The following is a 23389-nucleotide window of genomic DNA, read 5'->3' as shown; positions in this document are numbered from 1 at the left end:
TAAGTAGGGAACTATTTAACTTCAATCAACACTCCACTAGCATTTCTTAGATGTACACTGTGTTCCTAAACTGCTAAATGATGGAGATATAAGAAAAAGCAATAAAAGTGGCGTGTGTTCACAAGATCAAAATAATACCAACGTATTTGAATTTTAATAGGATAAATATCAAAAGAAAGATTGGACATAAACATGAGTTCTTGGAGAGGGTCCCCAATAATCTTTGGATTTAAAGGGGTTCAGAGACTAGAAAATTTGAGAACCTTTGTTGTAGGCAATCCTCAAAGATTAAAAATAACACAGAAGCTGATGACGTGCGATGGTAAAATGGAATTCCTTTATTAGGGTATTTCCCTAAATCAGTGAAATCACAAAATGCAAAAACTTTTTCTGAGGAATCACTTCTACAAAAGGGGGAAAAAATAGGACCTTGCTTTAAGCAATTAAAGTTTTACTGGGGGCAATGATACTGAATAATACAGTACAGCAGATGAGTACAAACATGATAAATTTTGTTATTCAGTCGTTTCAGTTGTGCTTAATTCTTTGTTTCCCTTTTGGTGTTTACTTAGAAATAGTGAATCAATTTGTCATTTTCTTTTCCAGTCCATTTTACAAATGCAGGATTAAGTAACTTGTAAGCAGGTATTAAGTGGCTTGCCCAGGGTCGCACAGCTAATGTCTGAGGTCTGATTTGAAATCAAATCTGGTTGCATGTCCAGCATTTTATCCACTGAGATAATAATCAATAAACATTTATTAAACATCTACTATGAGTCAGTCACCGTGCTAAAAACTAATAAATAATAGCTCTTATTCTACATTAGCTAGTTATATATTATATTACATTATATTATGTCATGTCATGACAAATCATGTCAATGATAGAACATTATATATGGGTGTATATATATAATATGGTATTGTATATCTATAAATACAATAGTATTTACATAGCAAGTTGAGATTATGTTTAATTATTTGATTCTCATAACACCCTGGGCTGAGAGCCCAGAGTCACATAGATAATAAGTGATTCAGGTAGAATTTGAATTTGAATTGTACCTCTTAGCTGCCCCTAGTAAGGCTAAGCTAATATAAATCTATCAATACTCAACAAGCATTTCTTAGGTATTCACTGTGTTCCTAAACTGTGCTAAATGATGGAGATAGCAAGGAAAAGCAATAAAACAATCTCTACTTAAAGAGCTTACACTCTAATGGGGAAAAAACAGTCACAACTACGCAAATACAAAATGAGAATAAATAGAAAGTAATTATAGTGAAATTGCAATATGCCACAAACAATTAAATATATCCATGATAAAACTGAGAAGTGAGTATAACTGGGAGCTCTAGAAAAATTTCCTGTAGAACTATAAATGGAATGTGGAAATGAGCCTTGAAGAAAGTTAAGGATTCTAAGAGGTTATACAGGAAGGGATACTTTCAAGCTGTTTCAAACCAAGGAAACTCTTAGGAAAAGACTTCTCACATTGTGGGAAGGGGAAAATGGAAAGGGAGAAGATACCCTTAGAAGCTAATTACTCCAATCCCTTCATTTGACAGATGAAGAAACTGAGATTAAAAAAAAAAAAAAAAAAATGTGTTTTGCTCCAAACAATATGGGCCCTAAATTGCAGAGCTGTGCCTCTAATCCAGGTCCTCCGACTGCAGATCCAATGCCTTCACAGTTTTCACAAGTTTACCTTGAAAGTGTGGCTGTATTATTCTAAAGCATCTTCTGTCTCCTTTGTTTTTCTACCATTTCTCCCATTAACCCAAAATCTTCTTTCTCCCTTTAAATCTCTTTGTGTCAAATAACACAGAAAAACAATATAATAAATGGCAGGAACTAGTTCGTTTTTATTTTATTTTTCAGTCGTCAAATATTTGTATACCCAGTGCCTACCAAGATTCCTGGGGGAGACATGAACATGTTTGTAGGCAGTAGGAAAGAAGGGACAGGGAGAGATTGAAAGAATGGGGATGTTAGAGGGTGCAATCTTTTGGAAAAGATAGGATGCCTAAAGCAGATGACTGTTGATTTCTGTCTAGAAATCCAGTCTTACAGGGTCTATTCCCTACTGAATATCTCCCTCCAGCTAACCCATTAACATCTTGAATTCATTATGTCCACAAAAGATCTCATATTTTCCTGAAAATCCATTCTCCCTCCATACTCAATCATAATCACCTAGGTTTGAAACCTATATGTCACCCTTGACTCATTACTTTCTTCCACCCTTAATATCCAATCTGTTTCCATAGCTTGTCTATTTAATATTCTTAACATTTCTCACATAGGTCCCTTCTTCCCTTTAACACTAATTCGAGTAAGTCCAATATAATCATGTGAGATGGAGTAAAGCAAAGCATAGAGGTAGAAGACACTTGAGTGACAGGAATTAAAGAAGACAGGAAAGGAAGATCATGTAGAATGGCTTCAGTTTTTTCCTAAAAAATATGAAGCAAAATTTCTCAAAATGTAGCAACCATCAATCTATAGTAATAGTCCAGGAATTGATGGTTGCTTTCCCTGTCATAAATCTTTCTCTACTCCAAATCATTCTCCACTCAGATATCAAAGTGACCTTCCTAACAAACAAGTCTACATTTGCTATATCTTCCTAAAGAGCAAGAGTATACAAATAACAATAATGTCTATCTTTGAAGGGCTTGCATTCTATTGAGTGAAATTAAATAAGCATATCCAAAATAAATATAAATTAAATATCAGGTAATTTACTACAAGATGGTTTGAAAGGAGTTTGTAAGGAGTGAAGAGATCAGGAAAGACTCCATGTAGAAGAAATAGGGGGTGAGGAAGAAAGTACAATCCAGTCATGGAAGAAGATCAGTGCAAAGGCACATAGATGAAGGTTGGAGGACCTTGTGTGAGAAGCAAAGAAAAGACCAATTTGTTGGCTTCAGAGAACATGGAAAGAGGGATACTGTGTAATGAGGCTAGAAAGATGATTGGGTTTAGATTGTGAGGGAATGGAATCAGTCACTTAAGTAAAGAGGTTATTCTTAATAAGGAGTAAGTCCAATATAATCATGTGAGATGGAGTAAAGGAAAACATAGATGTAGAAGACACTTAAGTGACAGGAATTAAAGAAGACAGGAAAGGAAGATCATGTAGAATGGCTTCAGTTTTTTCCTAAAAAATATGAAGCAAAATTTCTCAGTTGAAAAAGTTGTTAGTGATGGAAAAAGATCTGGGAGACAATTGAGGGGGCAAGGCATTGGAGAGTTAGTTCCTACAATGTGTCCACTAACTATTCTAACAAAATAAGTTTTCTTTTTTATTTATTTATTTGTTTAAATAGCTTTTTATTTACAAGTTATATGTATGTAATTTTACAGCACTGACAATTGCCAAACTTTTTGTTCCAATTTTTCCCCTCCTTCCCCCCACTCCTTCCCCTAGATGGCAGGATGACCAGTAGATGTTAAATATATTAAAGTATAAATTAGATACACAAAAGTATACATGACCAAACCGTTATTTTGCTGTACAAAAAGAATCGGACTCTAAAATATTGTACAATTAGCCTGTGAAGGAAATAAAAAATGCCGGTGGGCAAAAATATAGGGATTGGGAATTCAATGTAATGGTTCTTAGTCATCTCCCAGAGTTCTTTCGCTGGGCATAGCTGGTTCAGTTCATTACTGCTCCATGGGAACTGATTTGGTTCATCTCATTGCTGAAGATGGCCAGGTCCATCAGAATTGATCATCATATAGTATTGTTGTTGAAGTATATAATGATCTCCTGGCCCTGCTCGTTTCACTCAGTATCAGTTCGTGTAAGTCTCCCCAGGCTTTTCTGAAATCATCCTGTTGGTTGAAATAAGTTTTCTTTAAGATATCTCTGTTGAAATTGTTTGAATTCATTTTCCTCTATTAATTTTGCCTTCAATTCTCTCAATTGTTTTTATTTTAATATTGCATTGATAATTTCATTTGATCATTTATCTGAATATCCCTCCAAAAAGTCCTCAGATTTTTCTACCCATTTCATTTTTTTATATTTTTGTATTATTTTTGAAGGGAATATTGAGGATCTAAACTTTCTGTGTTCTCTCAATCTTCTTTTTTTTCCTGAATAACAATCACTAACTTTATTCTCCTTTCTAACTCAGTGCTGCAAGACCTCAAAGTCAGGTTCTGCAAGAATACTTTCATTAGTGAATTCAGGGGGATTTTCATCTAGGATAAGCAGAGAAATAAATCTTAGAGGAGTTAAGAATACATCTCAATTTTTCTATTGAGTGTATCAAGCATAACTAACTTTTTCAAAGTTCATATTATTCAAGTACAGAAAGTAATAACAAGATAGCTAGCATATTATAGGCTTTATGATTTGTGAAGCACTTTAATAAAGTATCTCATTTTATCCTCTCTTATTATTCTCCACATTTTACAGAGGAGGAAACTGAGGTAGATAGGTTAAATGATTTTCCTAGGTTCACACAATTAGTATATATGAGACAATTACTTAATCCCAATTACTGTGCCAAGTGATGCTTGGAATATTTTAATTTATATTTAATTTGACAATTAACTTGCATATTTTGATTTATATTTCTCATATAATATCAATTAATAAGTTATAGTTATAATTAAACTCAAATTTTTTTGAAAGAGAAAGCATCTTCATAGGGTCTGCTAAAGATGCTATGACAGAAGTATTATTAACAAAAGCTAATTGTTTCTTCTTCCCAGAAATTATATTATGATATATAAAATTTATTTCAGTATATGTCAATGTTTTACTGTTGCCAAGCAACAAAGTAACTTATAATTCTTTCTGCAGCCAAGTTCTTCTACATAACTGACTGTCTTGAGGACAGGGAAAGGCTGTAGGACAAATCATTTTTCCCCTCTTTAAAGCAATTCAAACTACACTGCAATTTAGAAGCATGAACAAATTTTTATTCTAGAAAAATTCCAATTTCTATTTATTGGAAAAGAGTTTATAAAGTCTTTATTTTAAATTGTGGTCATTAAAACATTTTAAAAACCAAAATGACATCAGATCATAAACAAGGACAGACCACTATCCCTGAGTCTCCCATCAAAGCAGTGAAAGTACCACTGAAGAAAATGGATTACGCTCACTACTGTCATCTCCTTAAAAAGATGGAGATGCCCTTTGTGAGAGGAAATGAGGACAGACATTTATTTGGCAGTTTTGAAGAGAAAGACAGTCATGCTTTCCTGAAATTTCACCCTTATCCTTCTCCTGGCCAGCCAGACTATCACTTATACTATCCATATCCCCCACCTCCTGGGAAAGATTTTGCCTCATTTCCACATCGAAAAGAAATGTCATTGGGTGATCCTTGTTCAGGATTTATAAGTGCAGGAGGTGATGCTAATTTACTGCCTGGAGTTGGCAAATGCATCCCAAACTTAGCAAATTACATTGATTTGAAGCCTCAAGATCGAATCCCTTTAACAGAAAAGGGATTAAAGAAAGAAATTAAAAAGAGAACAACACTATTAGAAGAGATAAATGAGAACACAAGATGGAATTCCACAAAAATATCTGATGCTGCCATGAGAGCCAGACTTGGAGGTAAATAAAAAAGCAGCTTTTTTTTAATTAAGAAATTGGTGATAATAATATATATATATATATATATATATATATATATATAGACCTTAAGACAAAAAAATGTATTCTAGGCTATAAAATCAGTGATAATATAACTAATATTTTATTGCATAAACCATATGCTAATTATTATGTGGTTAATATCAAAGGGCATTATAAATCTGAGGATGAAGAGAATGACTAATATACTAGAGCTTGTGGCTGAAGAGGAGTGGGGTCCCTGGTCATGGTTCCAGATTGGAAGAGAGTCCTTATGGGTGCTCATAGACCAGACTATAGGCCAGAAGGGCAGTGACCATATCTCTCCTTAGATCATACCACCTTGGAAGAACTGAACTGGGAGAAAGCAATATATGTTTGAAAATTAAGAAAAATAAAAATAGGCATTCATGTACCTAGCAAGGTTCATTAATTGTTTTCAACCAATTGATAAGCATTTGTTAAATTTATCTAAGTTCCATGTACTATATTAAGCACTGGAGATGCAGAGAAAGGCAAATTTTTATTTATGTATTAATTGAGAAGGGGAGATCAGGAAGAGTCAAGAGGTTAGCAATTATGATTTTAAAAAAGAGGGCTATTGAAATTCAGAAAGAATTTTAATTATATAGAATAATTTTGAAAGTAACGTAGAATTTTTTGAAGTTATGTAAAATGGTTCATAGTTTCATATAGAATAATCTTTTTTGTTCTGACATGTGATTACAAAACCTATTTCTCCCCCTCTGGAGGAATTTATAAATAAAGGGGAAGAATGAGAAAAATAATACTCAAACCTACAAGAAAAAATTCTCTGAAGCCATGGCATCAATAGGAGAAGATAAAACATATCTACTTTTTTATATAAAGCCTATTGATATAGTAACAGAAAGCTGTACTACTTAAAGCTTTCACTAAAATTTCATAAACATCTCCAATTGTACTATGTTCTGGGAGAAACACAGCCAATTCATACAACTTGACAGTCTGTGTTAAAAGTGGACTATAGTAGCCTTTCCCTAAACAAGTCTAGGGCAGTTACTTGTTCTGAATCAGCCCCTTCCCTCAATAAAGAATATATTAGGGGCAGAAAATAATGTTCCTGCACCCATCATATGATAGAAAGTAGATACTGCCATTACAGGGACAGGATTGGATTCAATAGGGCAACACTGACAGTCAAGTCTCTCCTAGAAGATTTTACATGTGGCAGAGAATAATAGGTATCTGTACACACTCTGCCACTCCCGGTATCCTATACAGGAGACAATATATTTGCCATATCAAGGAAGTAAGAGGAGACAGTGAGTTGGGAAACCTGATTCAAGAGTACCAGGAATAGAAAACTCCAGGATAAATACAAGAACAAAATACCCAAGAGAAAAAGATTAGACTTAGGCCTATCTCTTCAACAATGAGATGATTCAAACCAGTTCTAGTTGTTCAGTGATGAAGAAAGCCATGTACACCTAGAGAGAGGACAATAGAAATTGAATGTGGTTCACAACAACAAGCATTTTCACTCTTTTTGTTGTTGTTTGCTTGCATTTTATTTTGCTTCACTTTTTTTCTTGTGCTGCATGATAATTATATAACTGCATGCATATGCTGGATTTAATATATATTTCTACCATGTTTAACATACTTGCCATCTAGGGGAGGGCAGGGGGAAGGAGGTGGGAATTAGAACACAGGGTTTTGCAAGTGCTAATGTTGAAGAATTGTCCACATGTGTTTTGAAAAATAAAAAGCTTTAATTAAAAAAAAAAATACAGGCTTAGCGCTAAAGAAACACAGCAGCATAGGAATTAATAAAAATAGAATAAGGGACAAGAACTTCCAAAAAGGTTACAATGAAATACATATAATTAAAGAAAAGCAAACCAAAAGATTCTTATGAAAAAGCAAAAAATGTTAATTCTAAGTATAGCTGAGAGATTGTGAATTGACAATAAATTCCAGAATCATTCAAAAATATATAAAATCTTTTAAAAAACTAAATTGAAAATAAAAGCTTTCAAAGATTAACAACAGAATAAACAATAAAACACATGATGAAAATCTCTCCAAATTAAGAGGCTCAGAAAAAGAGAATGAAATATTTCTAAATCATAAAGTGAAAGATAATTTGATAAAAGGAAAGGTAAAAAATTTGAAAGAATCCATGGATTTTATACAACTTGAAATAACTGATCTTCAAGACCACTTGCATAAAATGTGTCTAGGGTAGCAATTCCTAGCCAAATGATGTATTTGCAGTTCGTACCAAATGATGAGATTGATATAGCCACCAAATGTTGGGGTTCAGTCATGTGAAGAATTAACAATGGCCATTTTCTTTGGCAAAAGATAGGTTTATTTAGGAAAAGAGGCTACAGACAAAATGAAGAGATAAAATAAGCACCAGGACTAGTAAATATAAAAGAGTTGGGAGAGCATATGATTAGACAGGAAAGTGATTTTAACAGTTAACAACAGAAAAGACAAATTCTCTAGTGGACCTCATAATTAAACCAGAGAAAAGATATACATTCCATGAGGTAGAAATATGCCCTTAACTGACAAGATAAATCAATAGAGAAGGTTAGCATCCTAAAGAAATGAGTTAGTTATAAGAAAGAGAAAGACATCATGAGACATAGGGGAGGAATGAGGAGAAAGATACCATGAATCAGAACTCTATCATGGTGGGCTTAATCCAAAGGGATTCAACAAAGATGGCTTGGGCTGTAGACCTATTTATTAGGGAAATTTAACTCTAGAAGTTTGACATAACTTGGATTTCTAACTGGATATAAAAAGGTAGGGTCAACCATGCCTTCATAGAAGGTAGGACTTTAAGATTAAATTGATCTCCATTAGTCCTCTTCCCTGTTTGCCTCAAGGGGTAATTTTATCATTACTTGAGGCTCTCTCTGCCAACCCCACCTAGTAACTCTGGACCTCATCTAGGAGGGAAAAAATGATTATAAATCCTAAAGACCACAGGACTGAAATTAATACAAACAATTTGACCCAAAGTTTTGAAAATCAATATCAAAATATTGATTGATAAGGTCCACAGATAACTAATGGCAGAAAAATCTAAAGCTTAAAATTCCAAGAGAAATAATCATTATAATGAGATTTGGCACAGGGTAGAGAGTTGTGGGAACCCCTTCTGTTCAGTGCAGGTCCTTCATAAAAGAATTTATGAACCCGAAAAGTTAGACTGGCAAAAAGAAGTTTATTGGCACTAAGAAGTCGGCCTTTGCTAGGAAGACTGACTTCCTTCATGACAAGGCCCCAACAGAAAAATAAAAGCCTAGCAGAGGAGTCCTGGCAGAGAGAGAGATAAAGATCCTAGCAGAGAAATCCAACAGAGAGGTAAAGAGGTGGTCCTATTAGGGAAATAGGTGAGAGAGATAAAGAGGGGTTAACACTGAAAAGAGAATGTTTTCTCAGCTGGCAGGGGGTCCTCAAAGGTAGCTATGTCAAGGAGAGAGAGAGATAAGTTCCTTGGCAAAATTTCTGCTTTTGCCCCTCTGCAAGGAAGTACCCCAAGTTGCCTCTTTCTATAATTTGAAACCTTAGCTAGGGGCTGGGTGCATTTTGAATTGAAATCAGACAGAAATCTTTGCAAATTGAATAGAAATTTTCCAATTGAATGAGTGTTCCTAGACTAATCTCCAACTCAATAGAGGTCCACTGAAATCTAGATTTCCAGCTCAGGCTAAGTAGGAGTGATCCTGGACTCAACTAGTCCCACCAAGATAAACAGCATGAAACCACTTTATGTTGATTCCCTAGAGCCAGTCTTTCTCAGGGGAGAGTTCAAGGAGTTTCTCCTCTCCAAGGAGTTCTCAAGTGCTTTACCTCATGGTTCACTCCCAAAGTCAGAGAGAGATAGTTTCAGAGTTCCTTACATCAATTACATTTCAGAATTTCATTGCTAAATAGCACAGCTTACTAGTAGCCAAAAGAGAAGCCACCAGTTTAAAAAGAATACATCTGAAAAGTCCAAGAAGACTCCACAATAGAAAAGAGGTTAGAGAAATTAGCATTTTAGGGAAATTTAAGGAATTTGGAACAAATCATTTAGACAGGAGAAAGGGAGACCTTATGGGAATTGACTAGGCAAATATATATATCATAGGGATGAGAAGTCAAATTGCCTTGCTGTGAGCATGCATACTCAAAATCTTTCCAGCTTAATAGAACCTTACAGACTTTGGACTCCATTAGCATCTTTTTGGAAATACAGAGTGACTTCTAGACTACAATGACATACCTGCATAGAACTTTTGTAGAAATATACCTTATATTGTTATGCCACAGTTTCCTTACAATGTCCTGACCCAGTTTCTTCAATTGTCCTATTTAGTTATTCTGCCTCAGGTTATAATCTTTCCCTCTTAATGTTTGATGAGATAAAGGTTTTATATCTTTAGGCTATAATCATTCCTTCTTAATGTTTGACAGGATAAAGTTCTATCCATTTTAGACATCATTAGAATATCAGGAGCCTCTCCAGTACCTCCCTCCATTGTGTCATCCTAGGTACCTCCCCCCCATTAAGTTATCCCCATCCAGGTACCTTCCCCATTATGTCATTGTTGTTGTTATCCTATAAATATCTTGCTGTAAAATGTAATGCAGGAGAAGCTCAGCAAGTCAGAGATTAGAGACCAATTCAATAGTTTATTAAATGGAGAGAGATACTGAGACCAATGGATCCATCTTTGGTCCCAGGGCTGGACAAGACTATCATCTCAAAGAGTCCAGCCCTTAAGTATAAGAGGGCAAGCTTTTTTATAGGATAACAAGAACAATGACATAGTGGGGGAGGTACCTGGATGGGGATAACCTAATGGGGGGGTGGCCCCTAGGATGACACAATGGTGGGAGGTTACTGATAGTCTAATGACATCTAAAATGGGTAAACCTTTATCCTGTCAAACATTAAGAAGGAATGTCTATAACCTAAAGATATAAAACCTTTATCTCATCAACAATTTAAGAGGGAATGATTATAATCTGGAGTTCTGGGGCAGAGCAACTGTGTTTATCTCAATTTATCTCATCAAACATTAAGAGGGAAATGTTATAACCTGAGGCAGAGTAACTAAATAGAACAATGGGGAAACTAGGTCAGGACATCAAAAGGGAACTGTGGCATAACACTTCAATCCAATTCACTTGCATGTCATGGTGTTAAGGGGTGAGACACCCCAACAGTGTTTGAGGGTCCCCAGGTCAGTATCACAGGTTTTGTGAAAGAATTCAGTCCAAATTAGGTTTTGGCAAAAAAGGATTTATTGACTCTTAGCAGCTCTTTCTCTCAGTGGGCTCCTGATTAGCAGCAAAGATTGGGATTACAGGATTCAATTTTATTTAGCTTTCTATGGCCTGAGGATAGGCTCATCCCTAGCCTGATCTTTAAATGAATTGAGGGAGTAATTTCTAGGTCAATAATGGGTGGAGATTATTCCTCAGGCCAGGATCTCCAAATGAATTGAAAGTGGGGATTATTTGGGGAGTTTCCTCCAGGCCAGGTGAAAGCCTGTGGGGATTATTTGGGGAGTTTCCCTGAGGCCAAGTGAAAGGGTGGAGAGGGGTTGTCAGGAGATTTAGGGTTTTCTAACCCAGCCTTCCCCTCCACAAAGATCAGGGGATCACAGAGTCCTTATTACATCAGTGATATCACTTCCATGATGTCATGGTCCTTTTAGAGAAGACAAGATGAACTACAAGAACCATTAGCAACAATAGCAAAACTACTTAGTAATTCATCCTAGTAGGTTGTCAAGAGTTCCTCTGGTTAAAAAAAAGTTCACCCTACAGTCAACCTTAATTCTAATGCCTTCTCTCTGTGGTGATTTCCAGTTTATCCTGTAAATGGCTTATTTGATCATAGTTGTTGGAGTATTGTTTCCTCCATTAGGGTCCTTGAGGGCAGAATATGTCTTACCTTTTGTTGCATGTGTTGGCACATAGTAGGCACTTAAATATTTTTTGACTGACCAACAACCTTAATATTAACCTTTCTAACTTAAATGAGACTGGTCCTTGGATCATAGTTATACAGTCTGTCATATATTCAAAACCTGATTTGACAAGAGTTTCCATAGCCTACAAGAACCCAAAGGTTACTTAAACATCAGGGGAAATTGGAAAAAAGACATTAGAGGAGATTCTAAATGGAATTTATCTTCTGATACAAATAGTTTGAACCTTCAAAACCAATACTGCTTGTATGTTGCCTATTATTACCATTATGAAAAATAGTGGTAGAATGGAATTGATGTAGCACTTTGTTTTCATCATGATGATAAGAAGCAGCACATTTACAAAGTTTACATAGAACTATATCATTTAGCCATCTCCTCCCCAAATCACGTATTTTGTCTACAGTATCCCAATATATCCCTTATGAATGGTCATCTAACTTTGTTGTGCCACAGTTCTCTTTTAACATTCTGACCCAGTTTCCCAATTGTCCTATTCAGTTACTCTGCCTCAGGTTATAACCATTCCCTCTTAATGTTTGATAGGATAACTTTCTTGTATCTTAGACCTCAAGCTATAATTATTCCCTCTTAATGTTTGATAGGATAAAGGTCTTTATCCATTTTAGGCATCATTGGAATATCAGGAACCTCTCTAGTACCTCCCATTATGTCATCCTAGGTGCCTCTCCCCGCATTATGTCATCCCCATCCAGGTACCTCCCCCATTATGTCATTGTTCTTGTTACCCTATAAAAGATTCTTGTATCTGACATTCATTGCTGGATTCTTTGAGACAATAGTCTCATTCAGCTCTGGGACCAAACATGGATCCATTTGGTCCCAGTATATCTCTCCATTAAATAAATTGTTAAATTATTCTCTAATTTCTATCTTGCTCAGTTTCTCCAGCATTATAACTTTACTTGAAGACTTCCAACAAGGAAGAATTGACAATTTTTCTAAAAAAAACGCCATTTTGGTTTTAGATAACTTTACTTATTGGGTTGTTTTCTTTTATATATTCCTTATGTGGAATTAACCTCTTCTTCTGTATTTTCCTTTTTATCAGCTTCTGGGGTTTGCAATCATGATAATTCAAATTTTAAAATATTTTTTTTTATAATTAAGGGGGCTTTTCACTGTTTTTTCCATATTCTTTTCTGATGTAGCTTCAACTTCTAACCTTATTCTGTTAACTGAGTGATTGGTTGACAAACCTTGAAATAGACTGAAAATATTAACAAAATCAGAAACTGTCCCATCCTAAAATTAATAGGATAAGAGTGTTACATCCTTGTCAGGAGAACAAGATTATAATAAGTTTTATATTCCTGTGGTGGATTAAAATCTGTCATCAAGGCAATAGTTGATGGCAGTGTAATTACTGTAAACTGTATTTACCAGAGAACAACAACAACCATCAGAGATTAGATCTTGGGGAAGATTAAGTATATTCAGCTGTGGTAATGGCCAGATGTCAAAATAGGAAATTAAAATGTACAATAATAGAGGAAAGAGATCCAAAGCTAATTAACTCTTAAGTAAACTCATAGTCTATTAATCAAAAAGGACTATGAAGCCACTAAAATGTATGTAAATCATAATTCAGGCCACGTACATACAGATTTCTACCAACTGTCAATTGACTTTGACTTTAGAGATACAGATCACTAATCAATGGACTTAAGATATAGCTCCAAAAATCTTTGAAAGATTTTTTTTTTTTAATCTTGTAAGCAAACATTTCTAATTAGGAAAGAAAAAATGCACAAAAATAAGGTAAATTTAATACAATTGAGCCATTCTGAATTTTAGAATTTTAAGGTATCATATCTAATTCCACTATCTCATTTGAGAATGTTTATAAGTCAAATCATTCATACATAGAATATCAGTAAATGATTGTTGACTTATAAGAACTCATTAAATTAATAATGACTGCCAGGGAAACTGAGATTTGGAAAAGTTACTCGATTTTCCTTTGATATCACAGATAAACTGGAAAAACATTCATAAAATAGTATCATTGCTATTACTCTGGAATAAATGTTTGACCCAAGTTGTTAGGGGATGAGGAAGGAAGACTATCAAATTGAAATACAATATACATACTACATTTTTGACTCTATAGTGGGCTCAATGGAAGATACAAAGACAATCCAAAATTCAGGAAGCTTGCTATTTAATTGCAGCGATAAGACATAAACTTGCGAAATGACAAAAAGAAACAATACAATTTAGTATAATATCAGAAGTAATCAATCAATAAGCATTTGTGAAGGCAGTTAGATGGTGCCTTAGAAGAAGTGTTAGGTCTAGAGTCAGGAAGACTCATCTTCCTGAATTAAATCTGGCCTTAGACATTTACTTGGTGTGTTACTTGGACAAGTCACTTAACCCCGTTTGCCTCTATTTCCTCAATTGTAAAATAAGCTGGAAAAGGAAATGGCAAACCGCTTCAGTATCTTTGTCAAGAAAACTCAAAATGGATTCATAAAGAGTTAAAGACAACTAAAAATGAATGAACAATGATGCCTTTATAAAGTTCTTACTATATGCCAGGAACTTTGCCTGACTGCTGAGGATAAAAAGAAAAAGAAGAAACATTTTATGGCTTCAAGCACGTACATTCCATTTGGGAATAAAACATATACATAAATTATTACATAAAGGATAAACACAAAATAGATAAAAAATAGCCATAAAGGGGAAGGCCTCCTGAAAAATGTGGTACCTATTGGACTAATTCTTTAAGAAATACAGAGATTCTAAGAGTTAAAGGTGAGGAAGGCAAGAATTGCCAATATCAAAAACAAGCAGTATAAGAATATGGAGAGAGAAAGCATCGTAATGTGTGAGAAAATTCAAGTAAATCAGCATAAATGGCCCATAGAGTGCATGGAGGGGTGTATTACATTAAAAAACAAACAAACAAAACCCCTAAAAGATAGTAAAGGATGAAGTTATAGAGACTTTGAAATGCCAAATAAAAGTTTATGTTTTGTGCTAGAGATCCTTAAAGAGATTGGAGTTTATTCAACAAATAGGTGACATAGTCAAACCTCTAAAAAAAATCATTTTGGCAGCTATGAGGAGTTATATATTGATATGAGGAAAAGAATGAAGCCTGAGAATACAATTAGAAGGCAATTGTCAGCATCTCAAGTCAGGCCATGTTTGATTCAATGTAAAGATTAGAGAGTAAGTGGTAAGTGTTGGTAAGAAGCAAAAAGCATTTCAATATAAAAAGAGGGCTTTATGGGTTTGTAGGATTAATGGATGAAAGAGGGTAGAGGTGGACTTCGGAGAGCTGCCATTATATTCTCTATTTAAAGAAGGGACCCAGAGCTTTCATCTCATTATTTCCAAACCAGCTCCAGGTTTTTCTTACTCTCCTGTCAGATACTCTTCCCCTTCTATCCTCTTATCAGCTTCTTTTTATGTGTTGTCTTTCCCCATTAGATTAGGAGTTCCTGGAAGGCCGGAATTAACTTTTACTTTTTTTTGTCCAAGACACTACTCATAATGACTTAATGAACTTTTGGTTATTGGACCAAAATGACATTACCATGTTGGAGTCAAGGTATAATATGCCTGACAGTGACTGATCAGATCAATAGGAGGTCAGGTCAGGCGCAAATTATCCATATGAACATTTAGAATGGAGATGTCTGTAATTCTGCATATCTCACATTTCTTTTGAGTTACTATAATTCTGCTTTTCTCATAGAGCTCAGTTCCTTCTTTAATGTAGGCATGCCATGCTAGGAAGTCCTGTGCCAGCATGTGTCATGTCCCCCAATTCATTCCAGAGTTCTTCAGAGAGACCTTAAGAGTGTCCTTGTATCACTTCTGCCCTTTATATGAGTGTTTGCCTTCTATTCTCCATAAAAATAGTCTTTTAAGTAGATGCATCTTTAGCATTCAAGCAATGGCCAGCCCAACAGAATTGCCCTCTCTGCTGCAGAATTTGAATATTTGGCAGTGAAGCTTGAGAAAGGACCTTAGCATCTGGTACCTATTCTTCCAGGTGGTCTTCATAATCTTCCTAAGGCAATTCAAAGGACATGACATTGGTAAACTGTCCAAGTTTCACAGACATATGACAAAGAGGTCAGTACAACATCTCTGTAGACCTATAGTTTGGTAGGTAATATAATACTTCTTTTTTCCTCCCACTTTCCTTCAGAGACTTCCAAATCTGAGCTATCTCTGGCAATATGTATGTTAACCTCCTCATATATGTTCACATCTCTGAAAAGTATACTGCCAAGATTAGTACATTTATCCACTGTATTCAAAAATTCTCTCTTTGCCATAACTAATAGCTTATATATATATATATATATATATATATATATATATATATGTTATGGTACTAGCCAGTAGACAACCTCTGTTTTCTTGATGTTAATTGTTAGGACAAAATTAGCACAAGTAACACAGAATCAAGTCATACTTTGTTGCATATTAGCTTCAGAGGCTGCATTGAGTATACAATCATCTGCAAACAAAAAGTCACTCATTAACTCTTCCTCTTCAGTTTTGTCTTGGCTTGTAGCTTTTTTAACATAATTTACCATCAACACAATACTTGTCCTTGATGCTGTTTTCATCCTTATTGAAGGTGTTTAACAACATTTTTGAAAACATTATGTTAATAAACCAGAGAATGAGACCATATCCATGCTTCACTCCATTAGTGACCAGAACAACACAAGACCATCATCCATTATCCAGAAGATAAAATAAATGTTTATTAATTGATTGATTGACTAAAGGATGAGTGGGGAAAGTAGGTATCTCATTTGGTAGAGCACTGAGCTTGAAATCAGGAAGGCTCATCATCATGATTTCAAATTTACCTTCAGATTCTTATCAGATGTATGACTGTGGGCAAGTCACTTACTTAACCTGTTTGTTTCAGTTCCTCATCTGTAAAATGAGCTAGAAAAGGAAATGGAAAACCACCCAGTTTTTTTCTTTTGTCAAGAAAACCCTCCAAAACATGAGGTCACAAGTCATAATGACTGAATAATAACAACAAAAAAAAGATAACTAGTATTTAGACAAGTGTATGTTCATCTAGAAAATAGATAATAGGAAAAAGAGATGATTCAGGTACATATTGAAAACTGATGGACAACTTTTATGGAAAATCAATAGGGCAACAGTGTGGAGAATAGATTAGTGTGGGACAGAAATATTCATTAGAAGCCTGCAGTATAGAAAATTTCGATTATACCAAACTGAAAAGTTTTTGTACAAACAAAACTAATGCAGACAAGATTAGAAGGGAAGCAATACAAAGGTTCTGATAAAGGCCTCATTTCCAAAATATATAGAGAATTAACTCTAATTTATAAAAAATCAAGCCATTCTCCAATTGAAAAATGGTCAAAGGATATGAACAGACAATTCTCAGATGAAGAAATTGAAACTATTTCTAGTCATATGAAAAGATGCTCCAAGTCATTATTAATCAGAGAAATGCAAATTAAGACAACTCTAAGATACCACTACACACCTGTCAGATTGGCTAAGATGACAGGAAAAAATAATGATGATTGTTGGAGGGGATGCGGGAAAACTGGGACATTGATGCATTGTTGGTGGAGTTGTGAACGGGTCTAACCATTTTGGAGAGTAGTTTGGAACTATGCTCAAAAAGTTATCAAACTGTGCATACCCTTTGATCCAGCAGTGTTACTACTGGGATTATATCCCAAAGAGATTATAAAGAAGGGAAAGGGACCTGTATGTGCACGAATGTTTGTGGCAGCCCTTTTGTAGTGGCTAGAAACTGGAAACTGAATGGATGTCCATCAGTTGGAGAATGGCTGAATAAATTGTGGTATATGAAAATTATGGAATATTACTGTTCTGTAAGAAATGACCAACAGGATGATTTCAGAAAGGCCTGGAGAGACTTACACGAACTGATGCTGAGTGAAATGAGCAGGAGCAGGAGATCATTATATACTTCAACAACAATACTAGATGATGACCAGTTCTGATGGATCAGGCCATCCTCAGCAACGAGATCAACCAAATCATTTCTAATGGAGCAGTAATGAACTGAACTAGCTATACCCAGAAAAGAACTCTGGGAGATGACTAAAACCATTACATTGAATTCTAATACCTATATTTATGCACACCTGCATCTTTGATTTCCTTCACAAGCTAATTGTACAATAATTCAGAGTCTGATTCTTTTTGTACAGCAAAATAATGTTTTGGTCATGTATACTTATTGTGTATCTAAGTTATATTTTAATATATTTAACATCTACTGTCATCCTGCCATTTAGGGAGGGTGGGGGGGTAAGAGGTGAAAAATTGGAACAAGAGGTTTGGCAATTGTTAATGCTGTAAAGTTACATATATATATATATATATATATATATATATATATATATATATATATATATATCCTGTAAATAAAAGGCTATTAAATAAAAAAAAAAAGAAGCCTGCAGTAATAATCTGAGCAAGAGGTGGTGACTGTGTGAGTGGGAGATGTTGTAAAAGTAGAAATAGCAAAAGTCAACAATTGATAAGAAATGTGGAGTAAGGAAGAGTAAAAAATGAAGAATCATTATTGTGATTGCAAGCCTGGAAGGCTAGTGGTACTGTCAACAGACATAAGGGAGAAAATATTTCTAGGAGAAAATTAATTCAGAGTTTTGTTGAATTCACTTATCACTCAGGCTCAGAACTTCAAAACTATATTTGACTCTTGAGTTGAAGCCAGCTTTAACCTGTTTGGGAAATTCACTTATTAAATTTATGAAGTGAATATTTACATCTCCAAAAATGGAAGTTTTATTTATTATTCTATTGAATGTCTAGGCATAGGAATGTAATAGAGGAAATGTCGGTAATGCTGTTTAAACTTAAAAGTGTGTCACTTGTACTTTTTTTTTTTTTTGAAATCTCAGCCAAAAGACAAAATCCGTCTGGGAGCAAATTGGAAATCAGGGCTATATTGAGGAATTAGTTTCTCCTACATGTCTATATTTTCAAAGTCACACCATCTCTTTCCATGTGTGTGGAGTTAGTTCTGGACAGAGGATAGAACCATGTGTCTTTTCTCAAAGAAAAATGAAGGATATCTCTCCTGTCCCAAGCTCTCAAATCAACTCTGCTCCTCACAGAGGCAAGAAACAATCGTTCTACCAATTAGAAATGTGTTATAGATTTGGCTGGAAACCCAAGACACTATCAAAACTTTGAATATGTCTTTGATTGTTCAAGATCTATCACTAGCCTCTTAAAACTTTTAAACAAAATTGAAATTCAGATTTTGTATTCTCTTCAATCACAATCAGACTTCCAGAAACTATATCTTCTAAGTGCCTTGGAATTTAAGGGACTTCAAACTCTGAAGCCATATTCTCCAATTTGGTAAGTGCTCACATGGTATTTTAACTCACATAGGTTGTAGATTGCTGACCCAAGGCTCAAGACCATTCTTTTCTCTAGTTATCTTCCTGACAAGCCCTTTCCCTTCATATGTATTCTTCCCCTATTCCTTTTTCATCTCTTACTTTTAAAACAATAAATAATATAATCAATTCTACCACTGATTCTGAAAAGAATGAGTCCATTAACTTGTCCATTATCTCCATACAATGTCTCCCTTACCCAGTCCAAAACACCTTCTATAAGCACTATGTTGATTACTATTTAAAATGTTAGTTCCTTGAGGTAAGAGACTTTTTTTTTAGATTTGTAAAAGGCAGTGCTTGTCACAGTGCCTGGCACATGTCTAAATCACTATTAATCAGAGAAATGCAAATTAAGACAACTCTGAGAGACCCCTCCACACCTCTTAGATTGGCTAAAATGATAGGAAAAGACAAGGATGAATGTTGGAGGGGATGTGGGAAAACTGGGACACTGTTGGTGGAACTGTGAACGCATCCAATCATTCTGGAGAGCAATTTGGAACTATGCTCAAAAAATTATCAAACTATGCATATCCTTTGACCCAGCAGTATTTCTATTGGGCTTATAGCCTAAAGATATCCTTAAAGGAAGGAAAGGGACCCACATGTGCAAAAATGTCTGTGGCAGCCCTTTTTGTAATGGCAAGAAACTGGAAACTGGGTGGATGTCCATCAATTGGAGAATGGCTGAATAATTTATGGTATATGAATATAATGAAATATTATTGTTCTGTAAGAAATGATCAGTAGGATGATTTTAGAGAGGCCTGATGCTAAGTGAAATGAGCAGAAATAGGAGATTATTGTACCAGACAACATCAGTATTATAATGTTGTGCCACAGTTCCCTTTTAATGTCCTGACCCAGTTTCCCTAATTGTCCTACTTCAGTTACTCTACCTCAGGCTATAACCAGTCCCTCTTAATCATTAGAATGTTTGATTGAATAAAGGTTTTATATCTTAGACCTCAGGCTACAATCATTCCCTCTTAATGTTTGATGGGATAAACGTCTTCATTTTAGACATCATTAGAATATCAGGAGCCTCTCCTGTACCTCCTTCCAGTATGTCATCCTAGGTGTCTCCATCCATTATGTCATCCTACGTGCCTCTCCCCATTGGGTCATCCCCATCCAGGTACCTCCCCCACTTGATGTCATCTATCTTGTTACCCTATAAAAGAATCTTGTATTCAACATTTGCTGCTGGATTCTTGGAGACTGTAGTCTTATCCAGCCCTGGGACCAAATCATGCATCCACTTAGTCCCAGTAAATCTCTCTCCCTTTTATATAAATCACTAAACATTCTCTAATCTATCTTGCCTCAGTTTCTCTGGCATTACAATACAACTATCAATTCTGATTAATCTGACCTTTCCAACAATGAGATGATTGATGCCAGTTCCAATGATCTTGTGATGAAGAAGCCATCTACACCAAGAGAGAGAACTGTGGAAACTGAGTGTGAATCACAACATAACATTCTCACTCTTTTTGTTACATTTTGTTTTCTTACTTATTTACTTTCTTTTTTTTTTGATCTGATTTCTCTTGTGCAGCAATGGAATTGTATAAATATGTTTATATATGTTGGATTTAACATATATTTTAACATGTTTAATATATATTGAATTGCTTGCCATCTAAGAGAGAGGATGGGGGGAAGGAGGAGAAAATCGGAAACACAGAAGTCATTGTTGTCAAATTATGCTGCATATGTTTTGAAAATAAAAAGCTTTATAAAACAAACAAAAAATAATGCCTGGCACATAGCACTTAAAGGTTGTTGTTATTATAGATGTTTTTCACTCAGTTAATTTCTGTTTTGGCTGTAATCTACTTTTCCATTCTTATCTACTATTGCTATTTTTAATTTATCTCTAAGGTCAAAATACACTGGACTTTCCATTTCCTAAGCATGCTTTTCTCCTTCCTGCCTGGTGCCTGAACTCATATTCCACTTTGCATATGCCACTCAGTTTGGTTTCAACTCCTTACAGCAAAATGCCCCTCCCAGGATAAACAGATTATTTCTAATCTCATCATAATGCAGACAACTACCTTTTTCACCTCTCTCACTTTCTTCTCCCCTCAGGCCTGAGAGCTAAAGGGTGGAGTACTAAATTCTTCTCCAAACCTTCCTTTATAGAGAAAAGGATGTGATTCAGTGCTCCATTTTCTACTGGTAATTTTGCTGGGTTTCAGCTTCAGCGAATAGGGTTTAAATTCAATTCAATAAACTTGTATTAAGGACTTTATAGCCAATAGGGGAAGGCAATACACAAAAGTAAGCAAGAAAGTAAGAGTCGGGGGAGATACCAGAGTTAACCAGTTTGGAAATAAAAACCAGAGTTGCAGATGAAAAGTGGAGTAAATTGAAGCCCAATTTCTGCCCTCTATAAATTTGGGCTTTGGGAGGCGATTTTTTACTCTCTACTCTCCAGCCCTAGGATTGGAGAGAAGAGGAAGCTAAGACTTGGGAAGATAGATCTGAGTTTTCAAGACCTTGTGTGCAGCAGAGTGAAGGAACAAAATTCCCCCACTTCATCACCATCCCCATCCCAACCCCTATCCCCTTACCTCCTGACTTGGATTTGGATACTAGCTTCACTATGTAAGTAACTGTGTGATCTTGTGGAACTTTACTTAACTGCTCAAGAACTTGGTTTTCCTGTCTGTTCTAAACAAGGGAATTTTGAGTATAGGAATTCCAAGGTTTGTAACTCTGTACATCTATGTATATTATTATTGTTGTTGTTGTTATTGTTATTTTTACTGCATTCTTATGTTCTAACTTGAGGCCAGAATCAGATTTCAGTAGTTCTAACAACTCTTCTATGTGAGAAATAGAATTTATTTTCTTATAAAGTCAAATTGTGAAATTTATTCCTTATGTTTAGGTTATTGTTTGGCTGCATATCTAGATAATACCATATTTTCTTTATCCATTAAGGAACAGTGAATCAATTGAATTAATACTCTTGAAATTTGTTCTAGAAGGAAAATTTTAACTATTTCAACAAATGTTTTTCCCCTTCTGTTTTGTGGTCTTACTAAAAAGAAAGTTTTACAACAATGATTTATATTTCAATGAAATTATAATTTTAGAATCAATTACTTATTTTGGGACTTCTGTCTTAGAGGTGGGGATCTCAATTCCAGCACATTGATAGGCTTAGAGAACTGCAAGTTAGAAGCTCACAAAAGAGGAAAGGGGATTATTTTGATTATTTATTGTTTGGGGCATATATATTTTTCTTTCTTTGCCAAATTGAAGATCCAGTATTTAATGTAAGAAGGAAACTAGAGATTTTAGTATGAAATCCTAAAACTGAACCTATTTCAAGTTCAAACTGAACCTTCCAAAAAGGTCTGGAAGAGAACATTTTCATACAGAAAAATAATTGTAATGCTGGAGAAACTGAGCCAAGATAGAGATTAGAGAGTATTTAATAATTTTTTTTTGAAAGGGAGAGATTTCCTGGGACCAAATGGATCCATTGTTTGGTCCCAGGGCTGAATGAGACTATCCTCTCTCCAAGAATCCAGCAAACAATCTGAGTTCTCAATGACATATATACATGTGGCTCAGACACAGGAGATAGATCAAGGTAGGGGCAGAGTCAGGGTGCTGAGAGTGGGAACAGGACTCTGAAAAGGTGGGGTGAGGGGTGAGCTATGGGAGATGTGGGGAGGCACCCCAGAGATGGGGAGAAGCATCTTGATAAGACAATATCTGATATTCTAATAGCTTGGGATGGGGAGAGGCATTCTGATATTCCAAAATATAAGATCTTTTATCCTTATCAAATATTCTGATTAAGAGAGAGGGATGGTTTTGCAGGATTGAGCAGAACAATTATAAACTGAGGCAGAACAATTAGGGAAAACAAAGCAGGACAATTTAGGGAAACTGAGTCAGGATAATTAGGGAAACTGAGTCAGGACAATAAAAGAGAACTGTGGCATAAATGTTTTCTTACTGTACTGTATCTTAGGTCTCTAAACAAACTAATAGACCTTCATTGTCCAGGAAATTATCTCTATAGTCATTTTCTAATACTATCAAAATATAGTCACTTCTGGAAAAAGTGCTTTTGTTCTTACCTGTGCCTCCTCTTTCAAAAATGATACTAAATATTAGTAAATAATCAATTTCAGTTGCTAGAACATGCAAACCATAGCATTCATTCAACATAATCTTTTTTTTAATCACATAAGTATTCTTTTCTCTTAATAAGCAATAACAGGCAATATAAACTAATGAAACTAAATAGTTTCCCACATATATTTGACTTGTTCAGACTTATTTTCTATTTTGTTCTTGATTTTAGGCA

The 23389-nt window shown here is 35.0% G+C and overlaps 2 protein-coding genes across 2 annotated transcripts in view; one reads left to right on the top strand and one right to left on the bottom strand.

The window, feature by feature from the left end:
• ZPBP (zona pellucida binding protein) overlaps positions 1 to 1939 on the bottom strand; it is a 125242-nt gene extending 123303 nt beyond the window's left edge. The window contains exon 1 of the mRNA XM_031965484.1: positions 1913 to 1939. Within this exon, the coding sequence (XP_031821344.1) occupies positions 1913 to 1939 (27 nt within the window). The remainder of the gene's footprint in view (positions 1 to 1912) is intronic.
• A 2843-nt stretch (positions 1940 to 4782) lies between these two features.
• SPATA48 (spermatogenesis associated 48) overlaps positions 4783 to 23389 on the top strand; it is an 86861-nt gene continuing 68254 nt past the window's right edge. The window contains exon 1 of the mRNA XM_031957221.1: positions 4783 to 5588. Coding sequence (XP_031813081.1) covers positions 5036 to 5588 — 553 coding nt within the window. The 5' untranslated portion in view covers positions 4783 to 5035. The remainder of the gene's footprint in view (positions 5589 to 23389) is intronic.

The sequence above is a fragment of the Sarcophilus harrisii genome, chromosome 1 (assembly GCF_902635505.1).
Source record: "Sarcophilus harrisii chromosome 1, mSarHar1.11, whole genome shotgun sequence".
Lineage (NCBI taxonomy): Eukaryota > Metazoa > Chordata > Mammalia > Dasyuromorphia > Dasyuridae > Sarcophilus > Sarcophilus harrisii.
This window is presented reverse-complemented; position numbering and strand designations above follow the sequence as displayed.